This window comes from Rhipicephalus microplus, chromosome X (assembly GCF_043290135.1).
Source record: "Rhipicephalus microplus isolate Deutch F79 chromosome X, USDA_Rmic, whole genome shotgun sequence".
NCBI classification, from domain to species: Eukaryota; Metazoa; Arthropoda; class Arachnida; order Ixodida; family Ixodidae; genus Rhipicephalus; species Rhipicephalus microplus.
In genome coordinates this window covers 467,227,776-467,251,849 of record NC_134710.1, presented here as the reverse complement: position 1 = coordinate 467,251,849, position 24,074 = coordinate 467,227,776, and the positions used below count along the sequence as shown (strand labels likewise).

The window sequence follows — 24,074 nt, the reverse complement described above, 5'->3', positions numbered from 1 at the left end:
TCACACCAGCGGACGTTATAGGAAGCAGGCAAGTAATGAACAAGCAGGAAGAAAACAGACTCGGAGAATACAGTTTGCTGGATTACTGGAGTGCAAGAAAACGGGCAATGATAACATGGTGGACCAGATGGAAAAATGAGTACCTGAGGGGGCTTAAGTGTGCCAGCAGAAAAACAGAGCGTCACACAAATGTACAAAAAGGAGATGTACTTCTGCTTGGAGAAGCGCAAAAAAGAACTCAGTGGAAACTCTGCAAGGTCGAAAAGATTTTCCCAGGCAAGGATGGACTGGTGAGAACATGCTTGCTTCGTACACCTGAAGGAAAATTAGTCAAGAGGCCGATTCAACTGTTGTATTCGCTCGAAGGTTACTTCGGTTGAATCTGGCCGGCGGGAAGATGTAGAAAACAGATGGAGGATGGAGCTCGGAGGCGAAGAACAAGAAGTAGCCAGGGTCACGCTCTGCATATTTTTTTTATTTTCCTGTTCTGTCAACAATAAACCGAAGACGTATCGGTTCTGCGGTCTCTCTGGTCCTTCTGAAACACCATAGACGAAAAGTAGCGTGCGTTTCGTAGTCTATCCAATGAATCATTCATACGCGGCAGAGGGTAGACGTCCTTCTTTGTGATCTGATTAAGCTTATGGTAGTCGACGCAGAAACGCAAGCTATCGTCCTTCTTTTTGACGAGTACTACAGGTTATGCCCAAGGACTGTTAGATGGCCGAATAACACCATCTTCTAGCATCGTTTTCACCTGTTTTTGAATTGCCTCACGCTCCTTTGGGGCGACTCGATAAGGATTTTGCCGGATGGGTCTGGCGTCGGAATCCGTGATGATGCGGTGTTTCGTCAGTGCCATTTGACCAACTCTAGATGTGGATGAGAAGCAGCCGTGAAACTTGTTGATCAGCGTGAGAAGGTGGTCTCGCTCAATGGGAAATAACATTGGACCAACGTCGACAGGTGTCGTTGTAGTGATAGTAGACGCTGCTGCTTCCTCCACTAAATTACAATCTTCTGTTTGCAAGAGTTCGTCAAAATAGGCAATAGCCGTGCTTTTAACTTTGTGTAGACGTTCTCTGCTGAAATTCGTCAATAGTAGTTCAGCGCATCCGTCAATAACAGTAATGACAGCCCTGGCAACAGTAATGCCGCTAGTGAATGCGAGCTCCTTGATGTGTTCAGCGATACCAGTACCGTTTTGTAACTTGTCACAGTGCACGGATACGAGGGAACAACTTCGTGGCGGCAGTATGACGTCGTCATCGGCAATACGGAAGCAAGGTGGCTGGTGTTCCTTATCTGTAGCAGTCTCCGAGCTTACAGTGAACGTTACGCTTCTGTCACGGATGTCAATCACAGCCCCGTATTCACGCAAGAAATCCATTCCCAATATGAGCTGTTTACAGCACTCGTGAAGAATGACGAGGGTGGCGACAAAGGTGGAGCCAGCGATGAAGAGTCGGGCCGTGCGCTTTCCAACCGGTGTAGTCAACTGACCTCCTGAAGTTCTTATATTGGGTCCCTGCCATTGCATTTTGACCTTCCTTAGTCTGTCGGCTAGCTGCAGGCTTATTATAGAAAAGTGGGAGCCGGTGTCCACAAGAGCTGTCACTTGGTGGCCATCAATGTGAACGACGAGGTTAGCGCTGATAGCGTCGGTTACGTCGGCAGTTGTTCCATTCGTCGGATTAGTCATTGCTGTCGTCGTCTTCGGCATCGGTGGCTTCGAGCTGTTATATGTCTGCGATGGGGGCTGTTCGGAAGTTCAATTAATGGCAACCCCACCCCCCCGAGGTCGCTGCGTCTAGTTTCCCCGTCGCGGGCTAGGGGACCTGCCCCTGGTGACGTCGGCAAAACTGCGACGATTAGGTGAAGTGCCCCGCGCAGGAGATGGAGAACGTGACCCGGGCCTCATTGGATTCAGCGGCGGTGTGTTCATAGGAGTGTCATTGTTCGTGCGTCGATCGTCGTACGTAGCGTAATCATGGTAGCGAGGAAATATCGGGTACTGAGCGTCGCGATAACGGCAAACTCTGTAAACGTGCCCGGCTTCGCCACAATGAAAGCATACCGGTCGACTGTCAGCGGTACGCCACAAATCGGTTTTCCGACGCTGGTAGGTAAATGGGGACTCAGTATTGAACCACGCTGTGGGCCTCACATTTTGGCTAAATGGCATTCGTCTTGTCGGCGAGATTGGTGCGGTTGGGAAAGTCGTCGGAGGTGACAGCGGCTGTGTTTGCAGGGTTGGTGGTGGTCCAGTCATTGGAGTCTGCTGTGCTGATGGCGCGACAACGGGGCGTCGGACTGCATCAGCATAAGTAAAATGTCGTTGCACGCCATTATAGCCGGATGAAGAGAGAGCCTGGCGGACCTCATCCCGGACATCATCAGCGACAAAAGACAACGCTGGCGTCGGTTCAGTTGCTGGAATCAAACCAAGCTGCCGAAGCTCCTCCCTCAAAATTTCCCGGATGACTTCCCGCAGAGGACTGTCGTTGTCGCAGAGGCTCGCCGCAGTCGTAACAGGGCTACTCGCTCGAACGTTGACCGGGTTCTGCTGGCGGTACCGTTGCTGTAGGGCCCTTTCAATAGCGGCGGCTTCTTTCGTGAACTCAGCTACTGTTGTTGGCGGATTTCTCACAAGCCCAGCAAACAGTTGCTACTTCACGCCTCGCATTAGATACCGCAGCTTCCTGTCTTCCGGCATCTCTGGATCCGCCCTGCCGAAAAGACGGGTCATGTCCTCGGCGTACATAGCGACGCTCTCAATTGGTTTTGGAATTCGAGCTTCCAAGAGACGTTGCGCATTGTCCTTTCTGTCAAGACTACTAAAGGTGTTGATCAGCTGGTTGCGGAAGTCGTCCCACGTAGCCATGCTTCTTTCCCTGTTAATGTACTACGTCTGGGCGTTGTCTTTCAGGTAGAAGTACACATTCGCGAGCTTGTCTTCTGGAGTGGCCCACTGGTTGTAGTTCGCGCAGCGTTCGAACTGGTCCAGCCAGTCTTGTGCATCTCCATAGGTCTCACCATGAAAGCAGTCAGGAATCATGGGATTCTGAAGTGTGATGTACGATGTAGCTGCAGTGGCCATGGTGGTTGAAGGAGGTAAGCGATTTCTGGCACTTTCTGGAAAGAGATTGAGCTCGGGAGCTAGGCCTCGCAGACAGCGGCTGGAATGGTGGATTGGTGTATCGACGGGTGGTAGTGATTCGGGGCTCGGATGTCGGGTCCGCGAAGGGGTGCCAAGCATGAAGACGTACCCAGCACTTTCACCAGTGTGATGACGCGAGATTGACGAGCACACAAAGCGCCTCCAACAAATACGATTTATCAATCGCAGGAAACAGACTGCAACGACTTCTTCGTCTTTTGCCCTCGGCCAAGAACACTCGCGCTGCTTCGTTGTCCTCGCCACTGGCACATACGCGCGGCAATATTAACACCAAGCACACAGCGAGATTTGAACCTGGGTTCCCTGCGTGCCTGCCCAGCATTCTACCACAGAGCCACGCCGGTGCTCGAAACTCCGTTCCAAACTTGCCTTATGCAGGCTTGATGTGGGGAAAGGAATCGCGTTAGTATGAGTAATGAAGTGTTTTAGAACAGCTAAAGAACAACCATGCGTCAGACTACGCGAATTACGTAACGAGTGGGTCGTACAATGCTCCAACCCATTGCAAAAGCTTGTTCTTGATCACCTAATAACTGTGGCACACATGCACTTCAGGCATACTTCTTCATCGTCGTCAGCCACTGGTTAACGAGTTCGGAGAAAATTCTATGCAAGTGTGTAATCTCCGAAGAATGACGAAGGATAGTATAGTGAATGCCGGCCTACTACATAAAAATGATTTTTGACGTAGTGTGTACACAGCAAGCGAGCCTGTGGCAGTTACCCAAAGAGCGTTTAAAAAGGCTCTGAAAGGCTTCTCTTCCAGCTTTCGCTGTCACTGTTGTGCGCGTTCCGCGCAGGCCCTGTTCGCTTGCCGCCGGTGCTTAAGGAGCAAGCTCATAAAATATGTTAAGCCACAAACTTGGTTTCACTACTCGAACAACGGCAAATCGCTGCTCTCAAGCAAATTAGTGCTGATATCCGTGCTTGTATCTTTCTCTGCCACATACTTTCTGGTTTCTCATTACCACACTATGTAAACCAGCCTAATTTAGTTACCGCATATCCTGACGCTGGCACTATCTTGACACATCCCATCATACCGGGTCCGGCCGGATAATCGCCTATGACCAAGAGCAAAGGCCATTAAATATACATGACCTCATGACTAGTAGCCGAGAATCCGTTCAAGGTCGTGCGAGAGGGTGAATGTGACACACTTGTACGCTAGCCTGTATCTGGTGCCGCGCATGCTTAGTGTAAGTGAATGGTCGAAAGCTCGTGTCTTCCCTCTGTCTTCCTTTCAACCTCTCCTCCACAATCACAGTAAAAAAACAAAGTCTAGTTAACGACCTCCCACTCTCTACTCCATCATCTTTATTCAACCCTGAGGTGAGAAAGATCCTAATTCATTGTGCGGCTTAGCTAGAGCTTGAGTCAGGAAACTAGCCCATTGCATGAAACGTCCTGGATGTCTCGTATAAGCTGTGCCATATGTACTTGACGTTGTCTCGCATGAATTCTCAAGCTTATAGAAGACGTTCTATTATTTGTCTACCTGAAAGGCCTCTAGAGGGTGGGTAGAATGTCGGATCCCCGGATGGTGCAAACAAGGCTGTCCCCAGTGGATGCTCGCCTGCAGACGTCGGGCCTCCCACTCCAAGTGTTGGGTGGTGTGGGTATTGGGGCGGGGAGGAGCCCCTGTCATAGAGTGAACCACCGCTACCGTCATCTCCACAGGCCACCTGGCGCACGCGGAGCATGAATCCTCGGTTTTCCACTGCTTCATTGGAGTGGAACCTGAATGTGGTTTGAAAGTCTCGCAGTGGCACTTGCTCTGCGAAGGAATAAAAAAGAACAGTTTACGAGCACGTCCTATCAAATTCAACTTTTCGTAGGCAGGCAGGTCTACAGCCGCCATGTCATTTTTTAATAACTATAAGATGTGCAGAATCTACACCTTTTTGTTCAAATTGATGACATTTAAAGATGTATAGGTGCAGGGAGATGTTGGGCTAAAACTGACTTAGGTGACCCTTGACTGCAGACTTTAGCGTGCATGGTGAGCTGTATGAGATTGTTTGGTGCTGCTCCATTCGCGCAAAAGAGTTTTGTAAGCAAGCGTTGGTGGTCCGAATGAAGAGACACGCGGAAATAATAACATTCGGCAGAACGTATGTAGTTTGCACTTGCGCACAGCGGAGTTGTAACGTGATTTAGAATGAGAGTTACCTTGTAAGACATCGTGTGGTGTGAGAGAGATCATGAAATAGGCTGTGCCGCTGCCGCCAGATTTTCGACACCTCTTCGTGAAGGTGGACACTGAGCCCTTGTATCATTGACAAAGACAATTGTACTTACATAGACGCTAGAGCCAATGACATTTTTTTTGTTCAATCCTTCATCTTCCCCTAAACTTTTCCCTTATTAGGACCGCACAGGGTTGAGTCGTGCTGATCATTTTTTACCCTACTTATTCTCTTTACGTTTTCTATTTGTTAAAAATGCTGTTGTATTTTCGTTGGACGGGCCAGTATATAAGTTTTGTTCGCTCTATCTGTATTTATAGATGATGTTTTAGGATCGTGATAGCACTTGTTGCTGAATCAGAGTTGTACATTCGTGAGGTAGTTTTGTTAGGCCCAACCTAATCAAGGTAGAACACACTGAAATGAAGTAATACATAGCGCACATTATTTGCAAGTTTTAGCTGTTAAGTAGCTGTGACGTAAATGTAAAGTAGTTAAAGTTGACAAAAAAACAGCTTGTTCTCAGAAGGGACGGAACACTCGCAGCCTTGACGGTGAGTGTGTAACCCTCACTTTAGGCACATGGCACAATAAAGCACTTTACATTTGATCCAAAGTTTCAAGTTACGACCCCTACGCATGGCAAGAAGTTCTTTTGTGTGTGCCCTTTAGGTATTTCAATTCTTATAATATTTAGTACATTTCAGTTGAAAAAAGGCAGATCCCACGCACAGTGGGAATTGATGATATGCAAAGCGCGAATGAGGAAGGTTGATATGACACTTTAAAATCAACCCAACGTTACGATGCGGACGTAAATTATGCCGTACATGACTTAAATGTCATTATTATCAAGTTAGCGCCTGGAGTTTATGTTCGTCATCTATTAACGTCACATAATGCCAAATTCGGTATGTGTGAAGCTAGCGAAACGGCCGCGAGCGCGCCATGAGCGTAGCATTAGTTATTAATATTGATAAGCGGAGTTAACGGCCTAAAACCACAATATGATTATGAGAAACGCAGTAGTGAAAGGATTCATAAAATTCGACCACCTGTGGTTTTTTAACGTGCGCCCAAATCTGAGCACATGGGCCTACAGCATTTTTGCCTCCATCAAAAATGCAGCCTCCGCAGCCGGGATTCGATACAGTGACCTGCAGATCAGCAGCCAAGTACCTTAGCCACAACGCCACTGTGGCGGGGCATATAAAGATTATTACGTTTGGACGTGTCCTTTGCCTTCACCGTCCAATCCCGTCACGTAATACCGAACTTGGTATATGCGAGGCTAGCGAAACGGCCGCAAGCGCATCAAGAGCGTAGCATGTAATCAGGTTCTTACGGGACACCCATTACATAATTATCATGTTTCCACTAGTTATATGCTTTCGTAATCCCTTCACGTCACGTAATATCAAGTTTGGTATGTGTGAAGCTAGGAAAATGGCAGCGAGCGCACTATGAGCGTAGCACGTAGGCATGATTTTTGACAATCATGACACGCATGTCATGATTGTCACGTTTGCACCAGTCATATATTTGGTATATGTGATGCTAGCGAAATAATTCTGAGCGCATAATGAGTGTAGTCATGACTTACATGACATGCATATCACAATTTACACGTTAGGGCCTATCACGTATGTTCGCTATGCAGTCATATCATGCAATACCATTTTCGCAATATGTCATGTGAACGAAACCACCGCAAGAGCAGCAAGACCGTGACATATAAGTCATGACATTCATGTCATGATTTTCATGTTATGACTAGTCACGCACGCCCGTCATACAATCATGTTGTGCCACACCAATTTAGGTAAAGATCGCGATTAGGGGAACAGCCAGGAGAGCTAAATGTCTTAGGCGGACGGATGTACGGACGAACGGACGGACGGACAGACAGACAGACAGACAGACAGACAGACAGACAGACAGACAGACAGACAGACAGATAAATAGATAGATAGATAGATAAATAGATAGATAGATAAATAGATAGATAGATAGATAGATAGATAGATAGATAGATAGATAGATAGATATGGTCAAAGTGGCCGAAGTTTGCTAAGAAATGCTTCGCATTTGAAACATAAGATTAGTGAATCAGTTATCAGTACAGGTGATGAACTAGGCAACATTAATAAATGGCTTAGGACTCTTACATAGTTGTGACATTTTTCTCCGCAATGTATTTAGTAACTCTTATTAAACTTGGATCAGCAGTATCAAGCATAAATAATGGCCTCTCGGCACTGGGTTTCATTCCTGAATGAAATCGAAATTGATCAGGCTTCAAAAGAAGGCAATACGACATATCGTAGATGTTCCATACAACGATCGTGCATCAACCTTATTCAGAACATTTAAGGTGCTTCAACTAGAACAACTGTACGAGTTCAATCTGTTTGCTCAATACCTGCATGACTCAGAGAGTAAAAGCATATTTCTCACACTATGTCAGCTCAGAGGGTCATCAGCAACACCTTAAAACATTAAAAAAAAAGACACATGGTACATACCATTTTCGCAAACGAATTAGGTCCTTAAATGTCTTGAGCGTATCGTGCCAAATTTTTTTAATTGCCTGAACAACAAGTGTATTTCTGCTAATGCGTTGACATACAAGCAGTTGAAGGAATACTTAATTAGCAACCCCAGACAGCATCTATGGATGCGATCAATTGATCTCGTTGTTATCATCTCTCTGTTTATGAAGTATCACTTTCAATTTCACATTTAATGTACGGTTTGATTAGAAGTGCATCTTGCTTTCTTAAATGTGCATACACAAACAAGACCACTTTATGCAATTATGTTTTCGTTATGCGTTCAATTTCTATGCAGTATTGTTTTGTTTTAGTTACATATGTTTGGGCTCACTTCTATTCTTTCTTATTTTCTTCCCCCATATGAATATTTTTCAGTGTTTGCTGATTTTTATATTCAATCTACAGTTACAGTTTGCTGATAAACTTGCTTATGTTTTGCTTGCTTGCATGTGGTTTGCTTGTATTTTGTATGTTCATTTGCTTGTATTTCTTTTTTTCTACATGACCACGTGTCTGAGGTCAAACTGTTCGGTGTCAGGAATGTCGTCAAGTTGCTTTTTAACAGTTTTAACTCCTGTACCTTAATCTTTTACACTTGTTATTTTAATTTGAATTACGTTCTACGTTGACAATTGCCATTGTACGAAAACAATAAATCATTGTAACTGTAACGATGTACTTTAACACGACTATTGAAAAAGATTGCTGAATAAACTAAAACTGAGCTAAAGCTATCCACAAAGAAATCTTCATGCTGCTGCATAGTGCGAATCGCTTTATTGTGCTTGCTCCGTCATCTCCGTAACTTCTAATTTAGAGAAAATGACGCACACCCGGAGCAGCACTCATACATTTCACTCTAGAGCATTTGGAAAAAAATGCTACAGAGCTTATCATCATATTTATACTGACGACTCTGTTACGTCTACATCATCCGCCATTGGCGGCTGGATTCCATCTGTCAATATCACCATCTCTGCTACTCTCAGTTACTGTACCTCATCTACAGCCACTGAACAGGCTGCACTGCGGGCTGCCAATAATTACATCGTGGACCAGACAGCCGAATCCTGGGTCATCTTCACTGACTCAAGAGCAGTGCTGCAGTCACTGAAATCTCTATGCACACAGGACCAACTCGTCACGAACATCAAACGCCTATGCAAAAAAGCCTGTGACATCCATCACCGCCTTGTTCGGCAGTGGACACCTGCCCACTGCGGAATACAAGGCAATGTCCGTGATGATGACACCGCCAAAGCTGGACATGACACTTCAGCAGAAATCGTCGAGATACCTTTCTCGAGGCAAGACGCAGCAACGCCAGTGTTGGCACAAGCATGGCGCCTCCAGCGATCCTTCTGGACAGACCTTAACCAACAGTATAGGCCATTTACAAGATCGATCCATTGTGTCACTTTAGAATGCCGCGAAATCTCAACAGGCAAGATGAAACACACTTACACCACATCCGAATAAACGTGGCATATACGAATTATTTCAGAAACGAAATTAGATTGCCCGACTCAGCATTTTGTGTACAATGTAATGTCACTGAGGACATCAATCATATCCTCTGTGAGTGGACGATATACGCATCAGAGAGACATTCTCTGAAGATGGCCTTAAAAATGCAACAGGACACAAACTTGGAGTTTCAAAATATTCTAGGCCCATGGCAGAACAGCTCCAGTGCGTTAAACACCACAAAAGCGCTACAGACATTCTTACGAGCCACAGGCTTGAATGAAACATTGTAAACAGTGCAGTGCGTGTGAGTGACTGTATGTGTTATGAGACTGTTATGCGTGTATGTAACTGCATGTGTTGTGTGTTTATCATTGTATATATCATTGTCATCCCCCGGAACCTGGAGTAGCCTGTCAGGGGAAAAACCAGGCAATCCTCTCCAGCTTCCCAGTAAAATAGCTCTCTCTCTCTCTCTCTCTCTCTCAAGTGTAGGGCAGCAACAAGGACTATTCCACATTGTGTTAACCTCTGTGCCTTGTACCGCATCATTTCTCTATGAAGAAAGTGAAGTAAATGGGAAGAAGAACGAAAATACAGAAAAAGCTGCCCGAATTTAACGTATTTATTGGTCACAGGCAACATTCGTTAAATCTGAGAGAAGTATAGAGAGTTTGATACCTTTTCAAAGGGCCGTTGTACTGAGCTTTTGACCAATAATATTATCGGACGTTTTTTTTTAATGTAACAAGCAACGTAACAAACAGCACTGATATATCTCCCCCCCCCCCTTGTCTATACGTTAGCCTCATCCCATGCTTGCGCATGCAAAGATGCATAAAGGCAGGGAACTTCTGCTATACTTGACACGGGTGGCCATGCGAATGAAGCTATCACGTAAACTGGACTCACTGGTTTTTCCGGCAGGCACTGTTCCGCATATTTTGTGGCCGGCCAACTCCAAGTAGTCGTTGTGGCAGCCGGGGGTGTACTCCAGGTCGAAGGCATCAAAGGTGACGAGCAGCGCGCAGACGACTTCGCTGTGTCGCCGAATGAAGTACCGGCAGTCGAGGCCCGGCCGGTAGGGACCAGGGTAGCCGGGGCTCTCCAGCTCGAACTCTTCGAGAGCGTACAGTCGGTCGCAGCTGAGTGGCTGGTGCTGCCGTTTCGTCGCGACGTCTAGAGAATCAGCCTGATGCGGATAAGGCTTCGGATGATAGAGCTCCGGCGGTCTACCACCCAGGGATGAAAAAGGCCGGGCTGTGGAAGCATACAGAGTTGCTATCGCGTTTTTGTGGCAAGCATATCTTATTATGTTTTCATAATGCTGTGTGAGTGACACAAAGGAGCGTAACTGGTTTGCAAGGAGTCAACAAAATTTGAAAGGCACCATTCTCGTTCTCTGCCAGATTGCACGTGTGGTTTTCTTCATCTCCGAAAGTCAATATGTTGGAAATACCCGGGTCAACATATCTCAGTGTGGTAGCCGGGAACTGTCAGCATACTTACAGTAAGTAGATACGTGGAGATGTCTTCTACTTTACTGGACTTTGATTCGTCACAACACATTAGTAGTAATGACACTGAGAGTATGTGTGGGAGACGAGAAGCCGGATTTTCAAGTGCATTCCACATGGCATTTTCCTCATAAGCTCCCTTCCTCAGCGCAAACAGCCTGCTGTAGCGGAGATGGCCAAGGCAGACTTCCAGCAGTTTCATTCTATCGTGCGTGCTAATGCAGGCTTCACTTTTCTAATGGAAGACCAATTAGCACATGTAAAAAACTGCAATCCATAAAGAGACACTGACAACAATTCTCAAAGCAAAGTTTACTCCGCCACGTAAATATCTTGGTAACTGAGAACGCTCAGTAACCTGCAATGGTAAAGCTGGGTACATGTTCATTAGATATTGTGACAATACAACGTACCTTCACATGGTACAAGTAGTGACATCTGTAGGAATCAAAGCAACCTCTTCAAAAAGTCGTTTATTAATTTTTTGAAGGTGCGCTCACGCTTACCAATTCATTTTCTCAGCTTTTGACCTTTCATTTGACGCAATAAAAGAACCATTTTTTTTGTCTGTACCCTCTTTAAAGCGGTCTTGCCTGTCTTACCATCACTCCTCCGTAGTTCTCTGACACCATTGAAATATGCAAAACGCGAACCATCGAGTACAAGAAATGAACCCTTAGAGACCGGAGATCACTATTGGCAGTTCACCTGCTGGGCGGAAACGCATCTTGAAAAGCTGCGAAGTAAAAGTTGCCCTTTCTTTGTCCATAATTATCGCATTCTCAATAAAGCCTTTTCGAGGGCATCTGTGGATTGAATGTCTTGGCACAGTTTAATTAATGCTATTTATTGGTGCTTTGCTTAACAGAAGCTGTGGGATCAGTTACATACATCAACGCATTTTGTAGTGCACAAGTGCGGTCATGAAAAATGCACGATCAATAAAAAAAAAGCACAGATTAACGTATACGACGGAAGGAAGAAAGCTGCAGAACAAACGCATACTAACTACTCCACCATTCTAGAAAAAAATGCCAGTTTTGCCAAAAGGGCAAAACAATGAATGCGATAGCAACATATTCGAAGGTTTTATGAAGCAAGGCTAGTATCCGATCTCACACAACTCTAAAAACGCTGATGTAAAGGCGAGTTTACATCAGAACGACACGACACTGACACGACCCCGCAAAGACACGAGTCAGACGCAAACCATCGGCCGACGAGTCGCCCGTCGACGTCATCTAGGCCACCGACATGACGACGCCTCAAAAAACAGCATGTCGTCAAAGTGTCACATAATGACAGACCGAAAACACCAGCAAAGCGCATCGCAGACCTGTCGTCGGCGTGTCGTCGGGAGATGTGCGGCTGAGCGAAAATTTGCCCATGTCTTTGCTTCAAACGACCACCAAGAGGGAAATTTGGGGGAGATGATAAGGCCCCCTCCAAAGCTTCCACGACGTTTGAATAGGCATTTTTCACACCCCAAAGAAGTTGTTTCTTCGCTTCCTGTTTTGTATCCCCAACCCCGTTCCTTGACGTCATGGATTATGGTGGGGGCAGCGCTGCGTTGCATATCCGCAGAGGGACAATAGCAGAGCAGAGAGCATGGCTGAAAATAAGGTGCAGGTGTGTAAGTTAAGTCGGTGTCACTGCGTGTGCCTCCAGCGTGACTACAAAATCTGCCAACGAAAGGCTCTGAGCACGACAAGGCACGGACGGAGTTTTCCAGGGACCATCGGCTGTCTGTGTCGTTCTAGTGTAAATATCATGACGACAATACAAAAGACATTCCCAAAGACTGTCGGGAGACCAAGATTGGTGTCGCGTCTCTCCAGTGTAAACGCGCCTTAAGAGGACACGGTTGCTCCAGGTACACTGTTGGCGCCGTTTTTGCTTGTTTAGAGCGCAGCCCGTAGAGGCTCCCGCCGGCTGTGGAGGCACAAGTTGCGCGCTGATTGTTGCCGCGGTGGCGCGGCAACAATTAACCGCAAATACTACCGCGGCAACCATGATGGCCCCCGCGCCTTGTTCGCCGCTCCGCAGAAAGAGGAGGCTAGCGCATCATTACTGGTATATACATTACTGGTATATATATATATATATATATATATATATATATATATATATATATATATATATATATATATATATATATATATATATATATATATATATATATATATATATATATATATACGTAGATCATAAAGAGTCTGCCTTCGGTTGCCATAGAATTAAAGAAAAATAAGTATACGCCTATAAAAAACTGTTTATTGGTGACGTTTCGATCGGACACCGATCTTCATCAGACCTTCATCCTCTCATCAGACCATCAGGCGATCTTCATCGCCTGATGGTCTCTATCGCCAAGATCGGTCTCCGATCGAAACGTCACCAATAAACAGTTTTTTAGAGGCGTAAACTTATATTTCCTATATATATATATATATATATATATATATATATATATATATATTTGTACATAAGGGAAACAAGTGTATACTTAAGGGCTCGTTTGTCGTGTTTTACACAATATTAATGAGATCTAACAGACAATAATGCCAAGGAAGGTATAGGAGCAGTTATTAGGCCAATTGTAATGTAAATGAGAAGAAAGAAAAGTGGGTGAAAAGATAACTTGTCGTGGGCAGGATCCAAACCTGCGACTTTCGAATAACGCGTTCGATGCTCTACCACTGAGCTACCACAAAAGCTAGCCCCCCCCCCCCCGCCACTAATTGGGTATCTATGTCAATTTAAACGTGGGTGTGTCAGTCAGCGCCACTAGTAGCCATGGCGGCGAGTGTGGTACACTCTTTATGAGCCTGTTTGGCGTCACGTAGCGCGTGAACTTATTACTAACTGGCAGCTGACCAATAGCCCCCCATATACAACCTAGAGGCACCAAGTCTGCCAGTACGAGACCCTCGTTAATGAATAAGGGAAACAAGTGTATACTTAAGGGCTCGTTTTTCGTGTTGTACACAATATTAATGAGATCTAACATACAATAATGCCAAGAAAGGTATAGGGGAAGTTATTACCCCAATTGTAATGTAAATGAGAAGAAAGAAAAGTGGGTGAAAAGATAACTTGTCGTGGGCAGGATCTGAACCTGCGACCTTCGAATAACGCGTTCGATGCTCTACCACTGAGCTACCACGACAGCTATCCCCCCAGCCACTATATATATATATATATATATATATATATATATATATATATATATATATATATATATATATATATATATATATATTGTCTGTTAGATCGATCTCATGCCCCGCCGCGGTGGTCTAGTGGCTAAGGTACTCGGCTGCTGACCCGCAGGGCGCGGGTTCGAATCCCGGCTGCGGCGGCTGCATTTCCGATGGAGGTGGAAATGTTGTAGGCCCGTGTGCTCAGATTTGGGTGCACGTTAAAGAACCCCAGGTGGTCGAAATTTCCGGAGCCCTCCACTACGGCGTCTCTCATAATCATATAGTGGTTTTGGGACGTTAAACCACACATATCAATCAATCAATCAATAGATCGATCTCATATATATATATATATATATATATATATATATATATATATAAGAGAAAGAAGTGTATACCTAATGGCTCGTTTTTCTGTGTTTTAACACGATATTAATGAGATCTAACAGACAGTAATACCAATGAATGTACAGGGGAAGTTATTAGAACCAATGGAATGTAAATAAGAAGAAAGAAAAGTGGATCAAAAAATAACCAGCCGTGAGCAGGAATCGAACCTACAACCTTCGAATAACGCGTTCGATGCTCTAACCACTGAGCTATCACAGCAGCCTTCCATCCATCGACTTTTTTTGGCTTATATATGTGAATTGAGAAGTAGGAGTGTCAGTCAGCGCCATCTATAAGCCAAGCGACGAGTGTGGAACACTCTTTTATACGCATGTTTGGCGTCACGTAGCACGTGAACTCATTATGAGCGGGCAGCTGATTAATAGTCCCTCGTATACAACCTAATGGCACCAAGTCTGCCAGTACGAGACCCTCGTTTAATGAAATAAGGGAAAGAAGTGTATACCTAATGGCTCCTTTTTGCGTGTTTTAACACAATATTAATGAGATCTAACAGACAGTAATACCAAGGATATATATATATATATATATATATATATATATATATATATATATATATATATATATATATATATATATATATATATATATATATATACAAAAGCCTGTTTGTCCACAAAATAAAGATGAATTGAATAACGTTAATTTCACTTGCATACTTTCACAAAACTGTTATGTAAGGCATCAACACTACTACCACGAAAAATTTCCTACGGCAACAGATGTTTACACTTTTGCTAATGAAAAGGGCGAACAATGGCTGTGGCAGACCGATATTCTTAGGCCACATATACTGCAATTTAATGGTCCAAGTGTGCATTCTAGCTGGTCTTGGTGCGAGATCTTGTTACAGTCTTTTTATGCGTTTTATGAATCAAGCATTTTTGTTCGTCATTAGAAAAATATGCTTGAATATTATGTGGTTACGATTCTCCGAAATTGCACATTAGATAATCAATACTTAAAGTTCATTCGCTATATTAGTCCTGATCGAAAGCGAGGCAGGCCAACATCAGGTCGTGTGAACCATGGCGGGCCTACTCTGAGTGCAACTGTTGCATTTGACAATGACAATGACTTTCTTTTCGCATCAATTCAGTGAATGATACGAAGGAGTGGACAGAAAAAGCTGTCTGAACGACAGCTTGACGAGGCCACTGGCTCCCTCATTGGCACTTGACGGCAGCGATGCAGTAATAATAAACCAACATAATTCAGCAATATATAAGACAAGACATATAAAGAAAAATAACAATAATGTCTAACTTTACAAAATTGCGATTTTTTGCAGAGACAAAGAAGAAGAAAAAACTGCAATATAAACAAAAACATACACGTTTGCAAGATTTAGAAGTGATAGACATCAGAAGAATGTTTTTCAAGAATATCTGTCTTGAGTTCAAAATAACCGTGTATGTATTTAAAACAGATGTTCCCTAAATGAAGCCCTTCGCAAATGAATCTCTTTAATAAATTTAATAAGTTATTTCCGAGTGTTTGTTTTCCTTATGTTGTTCGCACTGTTGGTATTTTTCAGTATTTTCTCCTACGTGTTGCATATACAGGGGTGTTTTTTTTGTAACCTGAAAAGGCACTTAAGAAAATCTGATCTGGTTTTTAAATTTTGTTTATACGTTTTACACAAATGGTAATCATGTAGTATTGTAGCTGGAAGTATCCTATATTTAAAGAAATACTCGCGTGTGTGGAAATGACTTGGGGCATTTTAACTTGTGCATAAGAACTTTTTTGTAGCACTTGTATTCTGTGTAGATTTCTTTGAGTATTGGTGCCCCAAACTAAATGACAGTAATTAACTCTCGACTGAAACAAACTAGTGAAAATTATCATCATAAGATTCTGTGGCAGTATATGGCGATTGCGGTAAACAATACCAATGAATCACTTGAGTGAGCTTTGATACTAGGCAATCGACATGTGCATGCGAGCATAATGCTTCCTGAAAGACGACGCCTAACGCTTTAAAACTTGATACAATGACGATGTGCGAGGAGTTAAGCGTTATATTTTCATTAACCATAACCTTTTTTTTACTTTGAAATAACATAGCTTTTGTTTCATTTGTACTTAATTAGAAACTGTTTTGATGTGTCCATACATCTAACTATTGTAAGGTTAAGTTGGCTTTATCTGTTAATTCATGTACCGAATTCCCTATTTTAAAAGGTGCTAGTATCATCAGCATAAATTATATATTTTGCCTGAAGGTTTATCTTATTATTATCAACAGGGATTAAAAAGAAATGTGCTTAACATACTGCCTTGTGGCACGCCTGAATCCACAACGAGGGGAATATAGAGATCCTGGTTTATGTCGACTCACTGAATACGATGTTGTAGACAGGATTTTATGACGTGTGCCGCTTTGTCACGGTAGTCATACCGTAACAGTTTCTCTAATAAAATGGTATGATTTATAAGAAAGAATGCTTTAGTAAAGTCAACAAAATTCCTATGACTAATTTACTTCTGTTAAGTGCTGTTAATATTAAGTCTTCTTGAGCCAATAACGCAAGTTCAGTGCTATGACGGTTGTGGAAACCAAATTAGAACGGTATTATACCGGTATGTTTTCCTTCAAATTCAGCAAGTCGATTAAAATTTATTTTTCAAATTATTTTGAAAATACCGAAGCACTAGATATAGGTCAATAGTTACCCATGTCATTTTTGTTACCTTTTCTAAATAACCCCGTCACACATGCAGCTTGCATTTTGCGGGTAAAGACAGCCTGGTGCAGACAAAGGTTAAAGATGTAAAAAAGAAGAGGGGCTAGTAGATCAATTCCATACATCATAGGTTTAATTTCGAAGCCATCAATGTCTTTTGCTTTACTGGTATTTAGGTGATAAGTTATATAAAATACTTGAAGCTCATTGACAGGGTGAAAAAAAATTGAATGAATAAAGCTATAGCGCTTAAATCAACTGCGTTAGTACACGACTTATGGCACTTAAATATCTCCACATTCATGAATGTTTGCATAGTATTATAGTGACGAGTACTGCTGCAATTTCACGTGAATAAACGATTCAAGCAACTTGCAAGGATGAAGAACAATAATAACATTGATTAAACAACGTGTAGCATTCGCAACTCACCATCACCTACTTCCCTCATCGGACAGGACAGTTGTTTGTAGAAGCCGAGGAATCCTTTCCCGGCGTCATGATCATTCGATATGAAATGCATCGTCACGCTACGCCGGGGCCCCTTGAAGTCCAGGATGCCTGGGTTCGATGAACGAAGGAGGTTCAATTTCGAGATTAAGGTCGACACAGCATTCGACATCGACTATTACGAGGGCGTATGAAGCCAATATAACCATATTGAAGAGCGAAACGTGGCTGCAGGAGTTGTGTTTTAATTCTTTTGTTGCCTATTTAGCACTGAGCACCATTCGAACGTATTGTTATCCTTGCGACACGTGGTAGGATTTTGTACTACGCCACTCATTACTCACTTTGCAAAACTTGTCTTTAAATATTGTGTAGTTAGCCGGGTGCATAGAACTTCTCTCCATACGATGTCATTATAGCTGGCGTAACTTACTCCTTCGGTTTCATACGGTCAACCAGTCTTAGAACGTAGTGATGTTATCTATCATGCGATGACATAGAGCATGGTATTCCGGTGTGTGTGTATGTGCTTCGATGGTAACAAAAACCACCTTTTCATCATAGCCCATGGCGAACACTCTAATCCGGTTGAATGACGCGTTGAGTATAAGAATCAATTTTCACACCCCAGCGCTCAAATGGTTAGAATAGCTGCATTCGTAGGCTAAACAATAGGCTATAGGTGAGTGCTCGCGACTTCGCTTCAGTGGTACAAAAAGGTGATTCGCCACAACTCTACGCGGCTATGCTTTCAAGGCAAAACCACTTTTCTCCCATGTTTTCAAAAGGGTTTAGGTAAAGCTCTCAATATATAAGCTGCACGTATGGCATTATTAAAGCGCTTTGACTACAGTGCAATGGGCTCAAAGCATGCAGTTTTCTGGTATCCTATCTGTAGTTTTCGAAATGGGAGGGGCAAGTGTATTACGAGTATACTATAGTTGATACTCGCTGTACGCTGAAGATATTGTGCACAACGCTGATGGTATGATCTTAATTGGTACCATTTCTGATATTGAACGCGTTTGTTTTTAAATAGTAAGTGTTCAAGGGCACTGGGTCAAGATGTCACATGTATGGCTGGACACCAGGGGCCGAATTCACAGAGCTGCTCTTTCGTAAGGGCGTTTGCCGACCGTTGCCTACTTCAACTAAAGTCATACATCGGTCTATTTGTTCGGTAAGCCGACTTTCTAAATTATATCTTTCACATAATGAGTGGCTGAAGTACCATCTTACAAAATTTTTAGTCTAAAGCGTTTTTTAAATACAGGTTTAGATACTGATATGGAACTCTCCATGCGGCTAAAGTATGCAGCGGAATGCCATTTTCGCTGATGGTCGAGTTAATTTCAAGGTCAATAATGAGTACCTTTTGCATACAAGTACTGCTTTATCTTTTGCATGAATGTGTTTCACACTTTGAGGGGACGCCAAGCGAATGCTGGCTGGCAAGAAAAAACAAAGAAACGCACAAAGAGTGATCGCGTATCGGTCTCACGCAGGCGCACATCCACCTGCAGCCATCCTATTAGCGCGACAGTACAAGTTTGTTTCGCGCCACTGGTGTGATTTTCCGACTTCGCGAAAAAGATGCCGAGATGTGGTGTGACATGAGGCGTTTAGCAGACAGTGAACGGAACTGTGAGAATCTCGCGAGACAATGAACCTATACAGACGCTCCTAGGAAAGTGAACTGAAAGGACACGAGTTTATTATCTCCGTATCTGTGTGCCCTTTTAACCTGTCTGGAATTCGGTTCGTGGGCTTTTTAATCTTCAACGCTGTCGGCTTGTCTTCAATCACTCACGAAGTTGCTCAACAAGAAGCATAGCCAAATTAGAAGCGTCATTTCAAAACAGTGCAATGTGGATTGGTATATTTGACGCGCACAAGGAATTAAACAATTCATAGGGCGGAGACCACTCACGTATCTGGCCCTCCAGCTGCCGGTTGCAGTAACGGACGCCATTGATCTCCATGAAGTCAGCACCACACTGGCCATCAGGTCGGTTGTTTGAGTTCAGGTTGAACTGGATGAATGACAACTCCACCCTGTGCGCGGGAACGAAGACAGCGGTTGCGCATATATGCTGTACTTTCCAGTATAGCCTTCTAGTCTGCTTTCCTTTTTGCGGTTCTAACAAACTTATACGTGGACTGACAGTTGGTGTACCCGTTTTTCTTTATGTAAAGCCCAGATGAAACTCAATTTCTTACCTTGAATCTAGCTTTCACCACACATCCAGCCCCATTTCATTGCTGACTATGAACGGGACTTCACGGCGTTTCCAACTCAGTCGCCCTCATGCAGACCACCAGTTTCTTTACTATTATTAGAATAAGTGTGCATATTTCACTCGTTGGGATGCATTACTTTCTTTCATGAAGTGGTGGCCAGCATATGGTAGATTCACAGACAATCACTGGCTTTTTTATTATTAAAAGAAGCGCGAGTCTGCTTTCAAGGTCAATGTAAAAGGGTGCCAAACCAACAGTCAGAGGAGGGTTGACCACATAGAGTGACAACACTGTACTATGGTATGCTTAACTCACATATAGTCGTTTGGTATAACGCCAATATAAATATATTGAACCCTATGACGTCAACAAATGTAATTTACACGCCAGGGCGAGTTTTTTTCTGATCAGATTTCAGGATTGTTGGCAATCGTTTAGGCTCTCCTGGTGGCATATATGCGATAGTGAAGCTCGGAGCAGCATTTTTTATGGATGTACTGTCCTTTGATAAATTGCCGCTGAGCCATGTCGACTACTGACACAATGGGTCATGCATGCCTTAAAGATCACTGCCATTCAATGGTATAACTTCACTGGGCACAGTTTTTTCTACTTCTTTTTTTTTGTGCCAGAGATAGGGTCCGCATCACTTACCCTCCTTTGTTCGTGAGACAATACAGCAATAGGTAACATCTCACGACTAGCTATCAATCATCAAAACATTTTGACGACGGTTATGAGAAAACACGGACTCACCTGCATCTGTCGGGAGCCGCCGCAATCACGCGGTAAGTGCAGGACATCTGGTTTGGGTAAGGGCCCGGAAATCCTTGACTGTAAAATACGCCACTCTGGTCACAAAACTCGTACATGCATGGTAATCCCAGGGCCGGAGCTTTCTCTGCAAGAAAAGAACGGTTCATTCAAGCAGATGAAATGCGGCAATAATTGAAGTGGTACACATTCACAGCATATATTCATCTTGTAGGGGCCCTGCAACACTTTTTGAGTATGGTCAGAAAACACTGGCTATTGGTCGTAAAGGCTCCCGAGATTTGATTGATATGTGGGGTTTAACGTCCCAAAACCACCATATGATTATGAGAGACGCTGTAGTGGAGGGCTCCAGAAATTTCGACCACCCGGGGTTCTTTAACGTGCACCCAAATCTGAGCACATGGGCCTACAACATTTCCGCCTCCATCGGAAATGCAGCCACCGCAGCCGGGATTCGATCCCGCGACCTGCAGGTCAGCAGTCAAGCACCTTAGCCACTAGACCACCGCGGCGGGGCAAGGCTCCCGAAAACACGTGAGGCAAGTAATATAGCGCAGTACGCAGCTTCGAGTTCAAAATAAATTATCAAAGTTAACAAAAAAATGGCGTTCTACTCTCTCGACAAATGACAGAAGACGCCCAAAAATCGCTTTCAGAAGGCCTTCTATTTGCCATTGGCTGATATATTCAAACATGGCGCGCTCAGTCGTTGCAGGGATCACCAGTAAGGTTGCGACTTGTCCACGTCTGCGCGCGTGATCACACTGAGAAATTCGCGTACTCCTAGAAAAAAAAAAGAAAAACAATGCTCCATGTCACGAGGTGCCCGTGACGTATTTTCTTAGCTCATGTCATCGCTCCCTGCTTAGCTTTCAGCGCTTTCATTGGGATGGGAGAAGAGAGAGTGCGATTGCAGCTTGTGACAAATCTTTGTTCCTCCACTCGTACTGGACGGTTTTTCTAAATACTTGGGCCATTGAATTCGCGAGGCAATAAGCTCTTTTAGAGAATCCATTCCATGATTACTTGAAAAAGTGTTTCAGGGCCCCTTTGAACGTGCACTCATGACTGAGCGTGCCTTGTTCGAGAGCTGTGAATCTCTTCATATTTTGACGCGACGCTATCCCTTTTTGTAACGTAGCATTAACAAAAAACAGACAACGAACTCTTCTTTTACATATTTTCTTTCACACCAGTGAAAGCTAACCGGTCAGAGCGTATATGCATGGAAAGGTAACGCGGAAAACGTCATGACACGTTCATAACTAATTTTTTCGAGCTACTGTGCACGTGTGCACTCGCATGCATGCGCCGCGACTCGACATGCTTAAATATACTCGGTTGCAACATTAGAAAAAAAAAAAAGGTTGCTCGCGCCGGCCTTTCTCCTGTGAAATATCATCATGCCAGTCAGTGTCCGCTGAAAACGTTAAGGAGTTTTCACGGCTACGTGTACCAAGAGCCAGAGATTCATTGTCCCCACCTAAAGCATAAAGTCTGCCTGAGAAATAATGTCCGTCGCCAACGTAATTTGCCTGAGTGTTTACCAAGTTTCTGATCTAAAGGCAGCGACCCCAACCTGTGTCTGTATGAGAAAGTCAACTCTCTGAATCGCCCCAGAAATGCCTCATGTAACGAAAATGAGTAAGCGTTATTGAAAGAAGCATTTCTCTCTGGTGGAGAGAGTGATTGCTGTGAGCACAGCTGACGTTTTATCATTAGGTTGTAACCAAGTTCAGGGACCACAAAGGCAGCGCTGCTTCTCAGCGTGCAACTATATACTTTGCCCTCACGAGCAGCACAAAATACAGTGAGGATGAATCATAATGCATATATTCCCATATTGAGCCCTAATTATAGTCCATATGCTCTCAGCCGGTACATACTACATACAGCTAGTTTAACAACTCCATAATCCAACTTAAATGCTTTCCTGCTAGGCCGCGTGGCATAGCATTTGTGTGTGTGTGTGTGTGTGTGTTTGTGTGAGCGAGACACCTTGAAATGACCTCAAGGACCGTGTGGTGGTGGGGGCTTGTAGGTAGAAAACATAAATCTGCGCCCAGATAGAGGACAAAAGAAGAAAGGAGTGGACGGGAACAGTGAAGACTAAAGGTTAGTTCACACCGGCGACGACCACCCATCGCGTGACCATTTGCGACTGGTGACTAAAAAGCAACTGATGTTTACACTGGTAGAGGCTGCATGCGAGCGACCGGAAGTCGCAAACGCGGAGAGTCATGTACGGATATCGCTGTCAGGAACAACTTTGGAGACAGGCGGTGATCAGCTGATCAGGTGATCGCCGCCAGCGAGTGGGGCCAACTGAGCGCGGCGAATTCATTGTTTTCGTCATCTGCATGCAGTGGCACCGGCATGTTTTAGCCCTCGATTATTAAATTAAAAAAGTGCTCTGCCATGAATAATATGCTTCCAGACACTGTAGATATACGGTACCTCACAGTAAAATCTTTTCTCGCGTTTGAGTTGCGCAGCGACGCAACACAGCATGGCGGAATCATACCACTGAAAAAAAAAACCATCTGCAACACAAGCCCACCCCAAATAACCATACTTAAGGACAAAAAACATGAGGCAAGCTACCCCTCCACACATGACCACACGCAAGAAAAAGCACGAGAAAGCACACGGAAAAACACATGCACACGTCGTCTGCTTGTATCTGCACTCCTTTGTACTCCTTTGTATCTGGCGGCAGTGGGCCAGAGCAATGTAAAAAAAAAAAACAATGAGCCTGGATATGAAGAAATGCTGACGTCACCTCTGGTCTTCGCTGATTCGTTGCAGCCATTTTGTGACTGCAGTTCATGGAGGAAGGAAAAATATAGGAGCACGGAGGAAGGAAAAAGGTAAGGAGAGGGCATGCCCAGCCGGCGCAGGGCGTAAAAAAATGAGGCGGAAATGACATAATGGCGGCCATATTCACTAGGCACAATGGCGGCGTTGCTATGGTTACGTGTTGCGCAGTGAAGCAGGTCTAGCAGTGAGCGGCCGCGGCTGGCGGCGGAATGTGTGCCTCCCCAGGTCTCGTGCTGAGCCGTGGCGGACAATATCTGTGCTCTGCGCCGCGTTATTGGTTACGCAGTGTTCGTCTGGCTGCTACATTACTCTTAGCAACGTTTACAAATCTCTTTGTCTATCACGGGGTTTCAACAGTGCTTAGAACAAGTGCATATCCATGTGTCGTGCGGCGGATGACGCGGATGAAGCAGTTAGTGTTCAGCGAAATGGCGTTGGGCACCATGACGAAGCTGAATGACGACGAACGCCTTGCAGGTCAGTGACGGTTGAGCAGTGCTCCTGCTTGTGACAACGGACGACGCTGTTGAGCCCAGCAAGACGCCGTGAGGACCATGTGCACATACGTAGTTT

General features: G+C 44.2%; 1 protein-coding gene across 1 annotated transcript in view; it reads right to left on the bottom strand.

Annotated features, from left to right (window-relative positions):
* The window catches only part of LOC119161768 (cubilin), a 274,271-nt gene that overhangs the window by 63,067 nt on the left and 187,130 nt on the right, over nucleotides 1-24,074 (bottom strand). The window contains exons 18-22 of the mRNA XM_075880748.1: nucleotides 20,661-20,805; nucleotides 19,594-19,718; nucleotides 17,646-17,774; nucleotides 10,305-10,652; nucleotides 4,680-4,958 (exon numbers count right to left, since the gene is read on the bottom strand). Of these exons, the coding sequence (XP_075736863.1) occupies nucleotides 4,680-4,958; nucleotides 10,305-10,652; nucleotides 17,646-17,774; nucleotides 19,594-19,718; nucleotides 20,661-20,805 (1,026 nt within the window). The remainder of the gene's footprint in view (nucleotides 1-4,679; nucleotides 4,959-10,304; nucleotides 10,653-17,645; nucleotides 17,775-19,593; nucleotides 19,719-20,660; nucleotides 20,806-24,074) is intronic.